General features: G+C 43.0%; 1 protein-coding gene across 2 annotated transcripts in view; it reads left to right on the top strand.

The window, feature by feature from the left end:
- Nucleotides 1-15,362, top strand: part of klhl4 (kelch-like family member 4) — a gene marked incomplete at its 5' end in the record, with an annotated part of 131,448 nt that overhangs the window by 46,814 nt on the left and 69,272 nt on the right. For both annotated transcript variants that reach the window (XM_084331619.1, XM_084331618.1), the window contains 2 exons: nucleotides 993-1,129; nucleotides 1,676-1,872. In XM_084331619.1, coding sequence (XP_084187745.1) covers nucleotides 993-1,129; nucleotides 1,676-1,872 — 334 coding nt within the window. The remainder of the gene's footprint in view (nucleotides 1-992; nucleotides 1,130-1,675; nucleotides 1,873-15,362) is intronic.

Below are 15,362 nucleotides of genomic sequence, written 5' to 3'. Positions count from 1 at the left end.
TAGGAAACCTATGAGTAAACTTATGATTGTGTATAACATGGCTCATAGGAAACCTATGAGTAAACTTATGATTGTGTATAACATGGCTCATAGGAAACCTATGAGTAAACGTATGATTGTGTATAACATGGCTCATAGGAAACCTATGAGTAAACTTATGATTGTGTATAACATGGCTCATAGGAAACCTATGAGTAAACTTATGATTGTGTATAACATGTTTGTCCCAGTAAGTGAAACAGCAATATCCTTCACTTTGTGACAAGTGTCCCACAAAGAGGATAGGATAATTATATGGTTTGTTATGTACTCTGAGACAGCAATACACTTGAACAAATATTATACACAATGAGTGCAATTATGGTAATCTTCTGTTTGTCAGATGACAAGTAGACTGTCTTCTGTGTGAACTTCACTTCAAAGCAAACTCATTTCCTCATAACAGCGTTTGATCCATCCTTTTCCTCATGCATTACCCAACTTGTTATGTGAACCAGACAAAGCTGTAAACACAATTAGAACTCTGACTGTTAGCTATTAGAAACATGGAATCGCTTTTTATGGGGATAATTTCATTCATCGTACAATTTGACAAATTGAATCGAGTCATGCAGAATGTACAAAGGAAGCTGTTAGCGGGCCCAGACTCTCTCAGTACCCCCGAGATGATCTGATACTATCATACTAATACATACTCCAAATCATTGTTGGAGACAGGACTGCATGGAATGATAAGAATGGAAACCTGACATTTGCAATTTCTCAGGAAGCACACTGCAATAATGTACACTACCTGTCATGGCACGATAATATTTCACTTTCCATGGGCTACATATGAAGACATGAAACATCACAGTAGGGTTGTTCCAAGAATCACTTCAATTGAACATAGTACACGCAATATACATGACTCACTCACCCTCCTGGACATAATATCCTTCTGTACAAAAAGCATTTAATTAAAGTAATTCATCTCATTTTGTTGATGGCAGACTGGTCCTGAGCGCGGTGTCGGACTACTTTGCCGCTATGTTCACCAATGATGTGAGGGAGGCTAAGCAGGAAGAGATCAAGATGGAGGGCATCGACCCGGAGGCCCTAAGATCCTTGGTTCATTTCGCCTACACTGGTGAGTGCTCATAAAGCCATTCACTGTGCTCTTGTAAGGATAGGACTTCCGACATGCAAGCATGATTAAAACAGATCAATAAAGCAATTCATCACTGGTGCCGTGGTATCGTGGATAACGTTATTGAGCTGATACTGATTCTTGTACAGTACACACTCAATTATTTTTGGACTGTATATTCTCCTCTTCCATCACATTCCACTGACTAATGTACATCTACCATCATGTTATGGATGATGGTATAGCCTATATGGATCGCTGCTGTCAGGCGAAAACACTCGTATCTCCATACAGTGACTATTCAGGAATGAAGAGAAACAACCTTGTTTTCTGATGTATTTTTGAAGTTCTACCTTGTGCTTTGGAGTGTGCTTCATGGGCCCTATAGGTATTTTTTTGGCCGACAGCAGCAAAACATATGATGTTTCACTGATCCTTGAGTTTAATGGCCTTTTCTCACCCAAAGGACTCGAAGACTTGAGCTGCACATGACAGCGATGCCCGGATGTCTCGTAAAACGCCATGTTGCTTCTCTTGACATTGCAGGCGTCCTTGAGCTGAAGGAGGAGACCATTGAGAGCTTATTGGCGGCGGCCTGCCTCCTCCAGCTTCCACAGGTCATCCAGGTTTGCTGTAACTTCCTCATGAAACAGCTCCATCCCTCAAATTGCCTTGGAATACGCTCCTTCGCGGACGCCCAGGGCTGCGTGGATCTGCTCAACGTGGCTCACAACTATACCATGGTAGGAATGGGGGGGGGGGGGGGGGGGTTAATTCACATGACTCAGGGCTATTTCACATGCCTGGGTGAAAAGGCTAAATGATTTATCTGTGATAGAGGGATTGCATTTTCCACACTGACTTTCCATTGTGGGAATATAGGCTACGTGAATGGCTGGCTGTGGTGTTAAAGTTATTTAATTACAGCTGCACTTAAATAATTAAATGTTATTACCGCTGCATTATTTACAGCAGAATGAAGGGTAAATCAGATTCATGAGACATTGTTTCCCATTCACCTTTACATCATTTTATACATGGTCCCAATATTCCACACAAGGCACACAATACTGAATTTAAAAACCTTTTTATGATATTTTCATGGCTGTCTATTTAGACAGATCCATTCTCCAGTAAAGGAACATGACAGATATATACAGGTAGCAAACCTTATCATTTCTTATGAGCCTTTCGAAAGATCCCTCCTAATTCACGCGTGTTACAAGTGAATCTGGGTGAGAGAGTATACTGTACAGAGAAAGAGAGAAAGCGAGATGTTACAGCTTGTTCAAGTCTGCATACTCACTGAAGACATTGTGGAGAGAGAGAGAGAGAGAGAGAGAGAGAGAGAGAGAGAGAGAGAGAGAGAGAGAGAGAGAGAGAGAGAGAGAGAGAGAGAGAGAGAGAGAGAGAGAGATAGTGATATATGTAATGGGTTCAAATAGATACTGCAATTATTCCCATCAAGGACGCAAAAGTGTCCCCTCTCTTCACCTGGGGCAAAACAAACCTCTGCACCCCTGTCCCACTGAAGGAGAGATACTGTATATTGAACTCTTTGGTGAGAAAGCATTGAAGACCATGTTAAATCAATGTAACGCAAAAGTAATGTAATGACATAGTACATTGAATTACCCTTTGAGTAACGACCCCAACACTGCTTGTTAGCTCTGTCTCTCCCCCCCCCTTAAAATCTTGGTCTTGACTCAGACTTGATACACTCTGGTCTTGGTCTTGACTCAGTCTTGGTTCAGGTGGTCTCAACTGCAACACTGGGGGAGGTACATCGAGCATCTCCACACAGCAAACCTGAATGCGTATACACCTATGTTGAATGTCGGATATTGCGTATTGGCTAGACATCATAACCTGGACTATACAGTATATAGAGAGAAGGAATAAAACGCTGTGAGACAGGATTCGTGTATCAAGGAAGCAACATTTTTATTTGTGAAGGTCGCTCTTATATACACACACTCAGCTGGTATTAATGAGTCCATCACTCAGCTGGTGTCAATCAGTCAATCACTCTGAATGGATGACGGGAGAGCACACTCATTATAGTCAACACCCCCACTTGCTATCCTACTGACTTATCTAAACTGGAGAAGGAAAAATAATAACAAAAACAATTTAATAACAATCAGTTATTGTAACACTTTTACATTCCATTAAACAAACGAAGGCCGTCATTGATATGGTTCCTCTCCTGAGTGAAACAAGAACATAAGTCATTAGATTTCATTATTTACACAGTCCGTTTTTTCACTAGCACTCTTTTATAACTTTTGAAATAAACAAGAAAAACAAAAAATGTTGACCACTTGGTCACTACTCACACTGATGTGGTTTCTCTCCCAAACATAACCTTTGTGAACCTATTTAGTTTGTCCTTAGTTGCTGGTTTGGTAAATACATCAGCCACCATTTGATCTGTGGGACAGTATCGCAAACAGATCTGTCCATTTAGTACTGTAGATCTGATAAAATGGTACTTTATGTCTATGTGTTTGCATCTTTGTCTGCGGACTGTCACACTAAATTATTTATGATTATTCTCTTGGATATTCTGTAGGGCAGGGAGGTATGGGGAGGGTATAATCCACCTGAACCCATGGTTTTATTTGTGAATTAGAGATGACCATTTTTAAGCTCATATAAATCTTTCCGACTGAAATTCATAGCATACATTATAGGAAGTAGTAGGGCTGCTCGATTAATTGAGTTTTGGCTTCCCACGATAATGAAAACAATGATAATCGAGATAAAATTATTATTGTGCCGCAGGCCGTGTTGCTCTCCTTTGGTCTTGTGTTGTAAATGCAGCGCACCCTTCCTTTAAAGTGGTGCGCTCTGTCCCTCTGTCCCCCAAGCCAAAACAGTAGTTTCAGCTCATGTTCTCCAGTCATTTTGAAACGTCTTTGGTAACTTGTAGAAGATGACAGAAAGGTGACCTTTGGTCAAGAAACAAGGTAAAACGTGAAACAAAATTTTTCATTATGATGTTATCAAATCAATCAGTAATCATGTTTAATTGTGATGATCTTCAATTCGATTTAAGGATTTACACAGCTTTACACTACACCACTTTTATTTTACCACTACACCACTTTTATTTTACCACTACACCACTGCCAGAGCATGAGATGTTTGTTCTCTTGACTATTTCTGACATCTAATTTCAGGTTGAGAAATCCACAACGTGCACATTTTAATAGAAATTGAGTGGTTTCATGCCTTCAATTCCACATAATCTGGTTATGTGGCTGGTGCTACGAGATATACAACAGCACGCTGTGTATGACAGCATGGGACTCGTGAAAACACCATTCCTATATGTTTCTGCAGAGAAGCTTTCTATCACGGATGGAGATCTGCATATTTTACTGAGATAACATCTCTTTGGCCATGCAGCAGAAGGCGACATGCGTCGAGACAGCAGGGCTCTATCTCCTGAAGGACATCTGCTCGGGCTGTTTACATAGGCCTCCTCCAGGGCCGGGAGGTTAATCTAATCACTGAACTGCACAAGAGGGCCGACTTCCCGTTCAATCGGTTCAATAATGAACACAGAGAGCACAGCGGCTTCCTGGACACGCGTTCCTCTGGGCTCTGCATAGAGCGTGTGGTGTTTTGATAAGCGTTGTTGTTGAGCATGGCAGTCGAGATCCACCCCCGACATCCTTTTTCCTTCGTGAAAGTGTCAACTTCTTTCCCCCTCCAACGCAATTGTCTAAAGTGACAATTTATTATTTGTGGAATGACTGTGTTTTCTGTCCCTGAAACATATTAAGTTATTGTCGATGAATTCCATTCACAAACTAGATGAGTGCCCTCAGTAGAGGGCACATCTCCACCATGCGGTATGCCCAGTGTTGTGCTAGTTACTGAAAAATAGTAACTAGTTACCATTACTAGTTACTTCATTTAAAAAGTAACTCAGTTACTTTACTGATTACTTACACAAAAAAGTTATGCATTACTGTGAAAAGTAACTTTTTAGTTACTTAAAAAACAACAATATTATGTCCTTACATATTCTTACAGTCAAAATCTGTTGATCAACTTGACAGTTTCCATTCAATTGCATTCACATCACTGAACTCTGCTAGGCAATGTGGTCATAACAATAAAGATTACCACATTGTATAGAGTGGGGGTAGTGTTGTAAGATTAGGGTGTTTCCTGCTCAGAGTAATGCGTTGTGGGATATATAGGTGGTTTATGCAAGCAGCGAATAGTCATATAGTCAGAGTGTACACAGGGACGGTAGAAAAAGGTAGCATTTAATTTGTGTGCAAATTAAGAATAGAGAGCTGTTGTCAACCCTGCAAATGGAAATAAATGCCCAGTCCTTGAGAAAACGGTTTCCTGGTTTACTGTCACCACCTTACAGAGGGAATTACCCCGAAGTCCGGCTAGCTGTAACAAGCACGTTACATGACCGGCACTTCGGCCCTGGAGGGTTAGGAGAACGCTCCCCTGTACTCTACTACGGTTCAGATTAATACAATTAACAGTTAATAGTAATTAAATAGTAATTAAAAAGAAAAAAAAATAAATAAATCTAACCCTAACTAACCTTACTGTCATGCACTTGTCCTAATAAACTAACCTACACTGTAGCACTCAACACTTTGATGAACATTGTTACTCAGCTGATAGAGTTGTGCCCTTCCTGATAACTTGTGGTACAGAACTTGTAAGTCGCTTTGGATAAAAGCGTCAGCTAAATGACTAAATGTAAATGTAAATGTAAATGTAAATAATGTGACTAAACAATGATGAGGGGCACTAAGGGCTCATCCATGATGAGGGGCACTGAGGGTCATCCATGATGAGGGGTACTGAAAGTCATCCATGATGAGGGGTACTGAGGGTCATCCATGATGAGGGGCACGGTGGAGTAGTGGTTAACACTGTCGCCTAACAGCTAGAAGGTCCTTGGTTCGATTCACGCTTGGGGACCAGGTTGCTGTGTTGCCAGGTACCCATGTGGGGTATCTCCCAGGCTTTGGTGTGGAGTTTGCATGTTCTCCCCGTGCTCGCAAGGGTTTCCCTTCCCGATAAGATAAACCCAATGGAAAAACATATAGAACAGATTGCTAACGCTGTCTGCATCCCTGACGAAGACAGGAGCACTTGGATTGGTTCCCGGGCGCGGGCCACGCCGCTGCCCCTGTCTGCTCCCGGCTGCCCTTGGGGGGAAGGACGACGGGATGGGTCAAGTGCAGAGAGACATTTCATCGGTGTGTGTGTGTGTGTTAGTCAGTTAGGGGATAGGTAAACGCTCTTAGGTTACATAATTATACACACATTACACTATTACACATTACACACCATTACACTCTCACACTATTACACACTTAAGCATGGGGGCGTGGTTAACCTAGACCAATGAATGTAGTAATCAGTACTGAGTTCATTGACACCTCCCATCAGTCTCAACAAATGGTTCATGAGGTATGAAAGTTGGCAGGGTTTATTTCAATGGACAATGATGGAAATGATTCATGAATGTTTATTGCATAGCTATATCAATGACAATAGGTTCACTATGGGGCAACAGTGGCTCGGGAGGTAGAGCAGTCTTCTGGTAATCTGGAGGTTCCCGGTTCGATTCCCGCTTCTCCCGGGCAGCGTGTCGAAGTGTCGTTGAGCAAGACACTTGAAAGCAGTTTGGCACCTTGCATGGTTGCCTCCACCGTCGGTGTGTGAATGTGTGAGTGAATGGGTAAAATGTGAGGAACAAATTGTAAAGCACTTTGGATAAAAGTGCTATATAAATGCAGCCATTTACCATTACTATGGCATGTCCATGTTATAAACACGGCCAGAGAGCGGCTCTGAACCTGTGTAGTATCGCCCTCTTGTGTTCAAAAGGTTTTACTTTATACTGAATATCTATTTCAATGGACACAGACACATGCGACCTGCCACCTGGTGGACATAATTAGCCATTGAGATGCGGCTGTAGAAGTATAACCAGTGAGGTCGGCTGACCATAACATAAAAGACGTTAGCTACTACTGTGAAAGAAACCGAGAGAGTGAGAGATGTGTTAGCCTAAATAATGTTAGCCGCTACTGTGAAAGCCAGTGAGTGAAAGAGTGAGAAAGCGGGAGAGAGAAAGAGAGAGAGGAGGAAGAGAGAGTACTTAAATTAATTTCAGATGTTGCATGTTAATGGTAACGTTAGCTAGCTTGCCACACGCTTGTTCTGGAGCCTCATCTCCTGACATATATCCACACATGTCTTTCACACACATGTTTTTCCTCCTTCATACTCTGTCCTGATTAATGTTTCGTCTATAGCAACCATTTAAATGTCCAATTCAAGGAATTACCCTTTGGTATCTAATAGCTGCACAGCACTGCAGTTGAAGTGTGCTGCTCACTCAAGCATTACGCTGTATTACGCTGCCACCTGGTGGAGATAAAAAAAAGTAATCCTAAACAGGTGCAGTGGTTATCTCCCGAGTTAGCTCTCGATTGGCTTAAGAACAGGTATTGTCTGAAAAGGTCTTGCATCACCAAAACCACAAGAGGTCCTTGTTCATATAGTCATAATTGTGCACAAAACATATTAGACCAAACAGCCTTGTAGCTTGCGAGATCTGCTGCGGACAGATCCACTCACGCACACACACACACACACACACACACACACACACACACACACACACACACACACACACACACACACACACACACACACACACACACACACACACACACACACACACACACACACACACACACACACACACACACACACACACACACACACACACACACACACACACACACACACACACACACACACACACACACACACACACACACACACACACACACACACACACACACACACACACACACACACACACACACACACACACACACACACACACACACACACACACACACACACACTCTCTAGATTACACACACTCTAGATTAATCTAGATTAAAATGGCTCATTTGAAGTCTGCCGAAGGCATTCAAAATATGTGTGTTCTACCCAAATAATGACCAGAAGTAAGTCCTTACGTTTTCTTTTCCTTACGTTTCTCAGGCCAGGTGGCCCATTACACCATGAGCCCATCTCCCGTTTCCAAAATGCATTACAGATCAGAACACAAATAATGTTACCAGTACAGTCACTCAGTAGCTATGTGACATGGCTTGACTCAATCAGTCCAATCTCTACTTCTCCTTCTTCCACCAGTCACTCAGGCAAACCAGTTTGTTCACATTGGCTGGTCACAAACTAGCTCTCTTCTTCTGTACAATATGGCCTGATAAAGAGAACAGTCTCTCGCATGGGACAGTTGAGGCAGGGGTCCCCAAGTAGTTCAGGGCCATGTGGGCCAGCTTACCATAGACAGCAGTGTGGTCTGACCACCACTTCAGTGGACACTGATCCAAGCTGGCACTTGGCTCTACCTTGTACCTCTCCACAGCATTGCGTACTGGTGTGTCGTCATCCGACTCCGACTCTGATCCCATCAGTAGAAGGGCTATTTTCTTTTTAGCTTGTAACGTATAGCTTAACTTAGTTAGCAGCTAACGTTAGTTAAAAAGGTTTTTAACCGCGACGGGCATATAGTAATGGCGAGGATATAAAGCATGTTAAAGACGCATTTATTGGACACGTTACTCGCAGAGTTTACATAGAACAGCGCGACTCCCAAGAGGAGTTATCACAGGCTGTAGAACGCAGGGCTGAAGAGCTGCTTCGGGGACATGCATTATAAATGGCTTTTTCTGTGTTTAGCATGGTTTTATAGTAATACAGGTTAGTATCAATGGGTCTGTGTCTCTAATTACCATATTGACTCATCAGTCTAGTCTCGAGTTCACGAGATCCTCCCTCACTCAACTAAGCTGTTCTGATTTGACGGTTTTGCTGACGTTAATATAGCACTGATCTGCAGTAACGCCCCCTCTATGGTTGTAGTGCAGTGTAACCCGACACTTCCTCAAACGGGGTTTGACAGGCAGAGAACGAGCGAGGAGAGAGAGGAAGAGAGAGATAGAGAGAGAGGGACGGCGGGAGGGACTGCAGAAGTGTGTGTAAATGTGTGTGCGCCATCTCTCTCCCTCGTCGGGGACACACACAAACTTGATTGCGTGTGTGTCGGGGACGCATCTCTCCTCTCTCTCTCTCTCTCTCAATTCAATTCAATTCAATTCAATTCAAATGGGCTTTATTGACATGGGAAACATACGTTTACATTGCCAAAGCCAAACAAAACAAAACAATCAAACAGAGAAAACAAAATAAATCAGTACATTACAGACGGAATTTCTTGTACAGTCTTTATGGTGGTTGCATTCCGCTGGATGTCCTTTTCTTGTCACAGCAGCTCACAAATCTTGCTGCTGTGTTTGCACATTCTTGTATTTCTCCCAGTAGGTATGGGAGTTTTGAGTTATTGTCCATGTTTTCAAAGTCTCTTTGGGTGTTTGCAATTTGTGGGAAGTATATGTCTCTGATGTCTTGGTATAGTGGGCAAGTTGTTAAGAAGTGGAGCTCGGTTTCCACCTCATCTTGTGTGCAGTGGGTGCATAGTCTGTCTTCTCTTGGGAGCCAGGTCTGCCTATGGCGGCCTTTCTCAATGGCTAGGCTGTGCTCGCTGAGTCTGTACCTAGTCAAGGATCTTCTTAGTTTTGGGTCAGTCACAGTGCTCAGGTATTCTGCCACTGTGTACTCTCTGTTTAGGGCCAAATAGCATTTCAATTTGCTCTGGTTTTGGGTTGTTTCTTTCCAATGTGTCTTTTTGTTTTCTTATCATTTGATTTAGTCCAGTGTGGTTACTGTCTGGTGGTTCTGCTTGTGTTTGTGAGCAGAGTCCCAGAACCATCTGGCTGAGTGGGCATCTATCGAGGGTCTCTCTGTGGGTGAGGGCTATGTTGTGGAGTGTGTCTGGGTCGCTTTCTTTTAGGTGGTTGTGGAATTTGAATGCTCTTTTTTGAATTTTTATGATTAGTGGGTATCTTCCTAGTTCTGCTCTGCATGCATTATTTGGCGTTTTCCGTTGGGTGCGGAGAATGGATTTGCAAAATTCTGCATGCAGAGTCTCAATTGGGTGTTTGTCCCATTTGGTGAAGTCTTGGTTTGCAAGTGGGCCCCAGACTTCACAACCATATAGGGAAATCGGTTCTATGACGGAGTCTAATATTTTGAGCCAGATTTTGACTGGAATGTCTAATATGATGTTCCTTTTTATGGCATAAAAAGCCCTTCTTGCTTTGTCTCTCAGGTCGTTCACAGCTTGATTGAAGTTCCCTGTAGCACTGATGTTTAGGCCGAGATATGTGTAGTTTTTTGTGTGTTCTAGGGAAATTGTGTCTAGGAGGAATTTGTGTTTTTGTTGTTGTAGGCTGGGCCTTTTTTGGAATATCATAATTTTAGTTTTGTTTAGGTTTACTGTCAGTGCCCATGTCTGGGAGAATTTGTGCAGAAGGTCAAGGTGCTGCTGTAGCCCTTCTTTTGTTGGGGACAGCAGCACCAGGTCATCTGCAAACAGTAGGCATTTGACTTCTGTGTTTGCTAGGGGGATGCCAGGTGCTGCAGTTTGTTCCAATGTTTTTGCCAGTTCATTTATGTATATGTTGAAGAGGGTTGGACTCAAACTGCACCCCTGTCTAACCCCCCGGCATTGAGGGAAGAAGTCTGTGTGTTTTCCCTCAATCCTCACAGCACATGTGTTGTTGGTGTACATTGACTTTATGAGGTCGTAGGTTTTCCCTCCAATGCCACTATCTAACAGTTTGTACAGCAGACCCTCGTGCCAAATTGAGTCAAATGCTTTTTGGAAGTCAACGAAACAGGAGTATACTTTGCTTTAATTTTTATTTATTTGGTTGTCGATTAGGGTGCTGAGGGTGAGAATGTGGTCTGTTGTACGGTGATTTGGTAGGAAGCCAATCTGTGATTTGCTCAAGGTATTGTTGTTTGTGAGGAAATGTGTGAGTCTGTGGTTAATGATCTCTCTCTCTCTCTCTCTCTCTCTCTCTCTCTCTCTCTCTCTCTCTCTTTCAGTAAGGTATGGCGAGGAGGAAGGGGGGGGGGGGGGGGTGTTCGGGGGTTGAAGATGGATTTTTTTGTCAAATCAGTTGTGCAATAGTCACTTTTGGTGAGTTGTTTCTATACAATTCAGTTATATGACATTTAGGTATGACACAGGACTACACAAGCATTTTTAGTATAGAAATGTGTCAACAGACTAAAGCAGGGAACCACAATATTTTGCATACGAATTATGCAGAATGTAATATCATAACTGTCTATTACTTTTCTTGCAATTGAGCCAATTTTCCTTAGGTACGGTTTTGAGGTGTGTTCAACAGAATGTAGTATCAAAAACACATTCACAAAAAGTATGGGTTACTGAATGCTGAACTGCACTGTTATAATCACTAAGCCATTGTAAGACCTTACCTGTGTCCCTGTATCACTTGTCTCTGCTGCCCTTTGATTAAAAAACGTCCCTATGTCCATTTTCCTTTTTTTGGGGCATATTTCAGTTAGTCACAGTAAAAGTCACCTAGTAAAAGTGAGAAAATTGACAATATCAAAACATGCTAGGGCTGTACCGAATAGTTCGAAGCTTCGTTCATAATGTTGACATTCGAATTCTAAATCAACATAAAAAATTGTAAAAAATTAAAATAAAATCTTTTTATTTTTTTATTTTTAAATTTTTATTTGCCAAGGTATGGCGAGTGCCATACCTTGCCATACCAGAACAACGCCCCTGGCCATGTCTCCCTTCAGTAATACCACAACTGATCAATAGATGGGCCTATTCATTAAGGCTCTCTGTTCTAAGCTCTTACAGCCACGTGTTCACGATAGATCTGACTGAGAAACACTGAGAGACTTACATATTAATGATCAATAGCTTACTTGCTTCTGTTAATTGTCACCCCATTTGGACCAGAGCGAGTGTTTGAATTGTCAATGTTTTTGTGGCTGTGCCATCAATAACGCTCAGTAGCTTCTTCATTCAAAGTGGAAGTAGGTAGGGAAGTGCTCAGGCCAAGGATTTGTCTTGTTGTCCTTTATGTGCTATTGTGTGGGATACAGAGCGATATAAAGCAGGTGGTTTTATATAGTATCATCCCTAATGAAACTGTCTAGAGACAAGGTCCTTGAGGAGGCAGCCACGCAAAGCCATAATGTCAGCCCGGGCTTACAGCCAGTAAATGGGAGATCAATCTTTCTGAAGATCATTTCACAGAGAACACATTCCCAGTGCAAAGATAAAAAACCTGAGCTGGACACTGTATTACCGTGACGGTTATGTTAGTGCATTGTGAATCTTTCTTCGGCTAATTAAAAGAAAAAGAACACGATCGGGTGTCTGGCTCGCTGTGTCGTGTGCCATTATCAAAGTTATGGGCACAGAAGCAGAAACACTACCACTAGCGGGTTTAGGGGTTTGAATCATACTGGGGACACTAATAAAAACACACAAAAAAAACTAACAGTACTTTAAAAGGTGCTATAGATATAATTCAGCCACTAGATGTCGGACTAGAGCACCAGCATGTCATTTATCCAATCAGGTGCATTCCACGTGGGGAAATGGGAATTAGGGAGGGGATACACGCACACAACATTTAAACAACAACATTCATTTTGGACCCACAAATCAATTAATTAAATACATTTGGGGGGGGGGGGGGGGGGGGGGGGGGGTATTCTGCAGCTTTCTAAAAGCTCTGTGGGTGTATTATACAAAAAAATTACTTTACATAATGTTATCTATAGATAAAAGTACCCCCCCCCCCCCCCACACACACACATGCAGTCAATCCATGTATTGATTCAGCTAGTTTAGCAAACCGTGGAGTGGTAGTGTATGTGAAAACTATAGTTCTAGCTATTCTAGTTCCAGGAATGTTCCATGTACTGTATGCATGTTGTAGGCATAGTGTCCAAGATGAGGGGTGCTACTGATCCAGGCTCATGAGTCCGTTCACATTTAATCACTGAACTTTGCTGAAAAGCGACTTACAAATTGTGTACAAGTCAGCAGAAGGGGTTCACCTCTGGCAGTTAAGGGTAAGTAGTATCGTTCGTCTAGTAGTGCAGAACTTGAGTGCATAGTACTATAGACATAATAGCATAGTAGATAGTAGTAAAGACATAGTAGCATAGTACGTAAACACAATAGGTTTTTATTTATTTGTATATAGTTATTGATTGAAAACTTGAGAGAGAATAGCCTGCTTCATTTCAATGAGCCCCCAGGAGCCCGAAGAGGAGTGTGTCTCAGACGGCCAGAGGATGCAGAGCGTAGGGGTCTTGAAGGTGTGCAGGTAGAAGATGCAGAGCGTAGGGGTCTTGCGGGTGTGCAGGTACAGTAGAAGATGCAGAGCGTAGGGGTCTTGAGGGTGTGCAGGTAGAAGATGCAGAGCGTAGGGGTCTTGCGGGTGTGCAGGTACAGTAGAAGATGCAGAGCGTAGGGGTCTTGAAGGTGTGCAGGTAGAAGATGCAGAGCGTAGGGGTCTTGCGGGTGTGCAGGTACAGTAGAAGATGCAGAGCGTAGGGGTCTTGAAGGTGTGCAGGTAGAAGATGCAGAGCGTAGGGGTCTTGAAGGTGTGCAGGTAGAAGATGCAGAGCGTAGGGGTCTTGAGGGTGTGCAGGTACAGTAGAAGATGCAGAGCGTAGGGGTCTTGAAGGTGTGCAGGTAGAAGATGCAGAGCGTAGGGGTCTTGAAGGTGTGCAGGTAGAAGATGCAGAGCGTAGGGGTCTTGAAGGTGTGCAGGTAGAAGATGCAGAGCGTAGGGGTCTTGAAGGTGTGCAGGTAGAAGATGCAGAGCGTAGGGGTCTTGAAGGTGTGCAGGTAGAAGATGCAGAGCGTAGGGGTCTTGAAGGTGTGCAGGTAGAAGATGCAGAGCATAGGGGTTTTGAGGGTGTGCAGGTACAGTAGAAGATGCAGAGCGTAGGAGTCTTGCGGGTGTGCAGGTAGAAGATGCAGAGTGTAGGGGTCTTGAGGGTGTGCAGGTACAGTAGAAGATGCAGAGCGTAGGGGTCTTGAAGGTGTGCAGGTAGAAGATGCAGAGCGTATGGGTCTTGAGGGTGTGCAGGTACAGTAGAAGATGCAGAGCGTAGGAGTCTTGCGGGTGTGCAGGTAGAAGATGCAGAGTGTAGGGGTCTTGAGGGTGTGCAGGTAGAAGATGCAGAGCGTAGGGGTCTTGAGGGTGTGCAGGTATAGTAGAAGATGCAGAGCGTAGGGGTCTTGCGGGTGTGCAGGTAGTGACCATTCACCGGAAGGTAGGAGGGAGCCATTCCCTTTATTGCATGGGATGCCAGGTCAAGAACCTTGAAGTGCATTCGTGCGGCAACATACCTGGGGAGTCACGTGATCATTTTAAGACCTGCCTGGTTCCAGACCAATTCTTTTACCATAGGAGTTTTTCAAGGTAACAGGTTTAAGTGGTTCCACTTATTCAATTTAATCTTTACTTGTTCCCATGGTAACTACTACAGTAGGCCTACCCATTATGCCTCTGCATTTGAAGACCAGTCTTGAGTGAAAGCTACAGAGCTGAGAGGATGACGTCACAAAACCAAAATAGTCAGACTGAATACACTATTGGAATTATATACTCATGGTTACCTGACTCGTTTGTTTTTAAACGTTGTCGTTTTCATGTTTCAAATGTTTTATTCATAGCTACTGTTAAGGATAATGTTGTCGGAGGACCCCATTGCTGAACAGAACGAGGATAAGAGGCAACAGGCAATACGAGACGTGGAGCCAGGGGTGAATAGTATAGAACGTCTTTACTTCAAAGACAGCAGCAAACAAAACAAGGAATAGCTCAGCTAAGACTGGCAGAGGGCAAAATACTAAACAAAGAATAATCTCATAAATGAGAGCAAGTCCAAAGGCACAACACAAATTCACTGCAAGGCAGGCAAAGAAAAATAGAACAACTGACTACAAATAAAACCCTAACAAACTAGACGAACTTTACACGAAAAAAAAGAATGGTGGAACAAACAAATTGACACTTAGGAAACTTACTAGGAACACAGGAGAACAGCACATGAACAAGGACGTGGACATCAAACATGGAACCGAAACAATGAACCGACAACAAGAGAAGGGAACACACACCAGATATAGGGGGAACAATTAACACTAGAGAGACAGCAGGGCAATTAGCTAAACGAGACGCACATGAGAGGGAAAGCAGAACTAACACAC

The sequence above is a fragment of the Notolepis coatsorum genome, assembly GCF_963971535.1.
Source record: "Notolepis coatsorum genome assembly, chromosome: 16".
Lineage (NCBI taxonomy): Eukaryota > Metazoa > Chordata > Actinopteri > Aulopiformes > Paralepididae > Notolepis > Notolepis coatsorum.
This window is presented reverse-complemented; position numbering and strand designations above follow the sequence as displayed.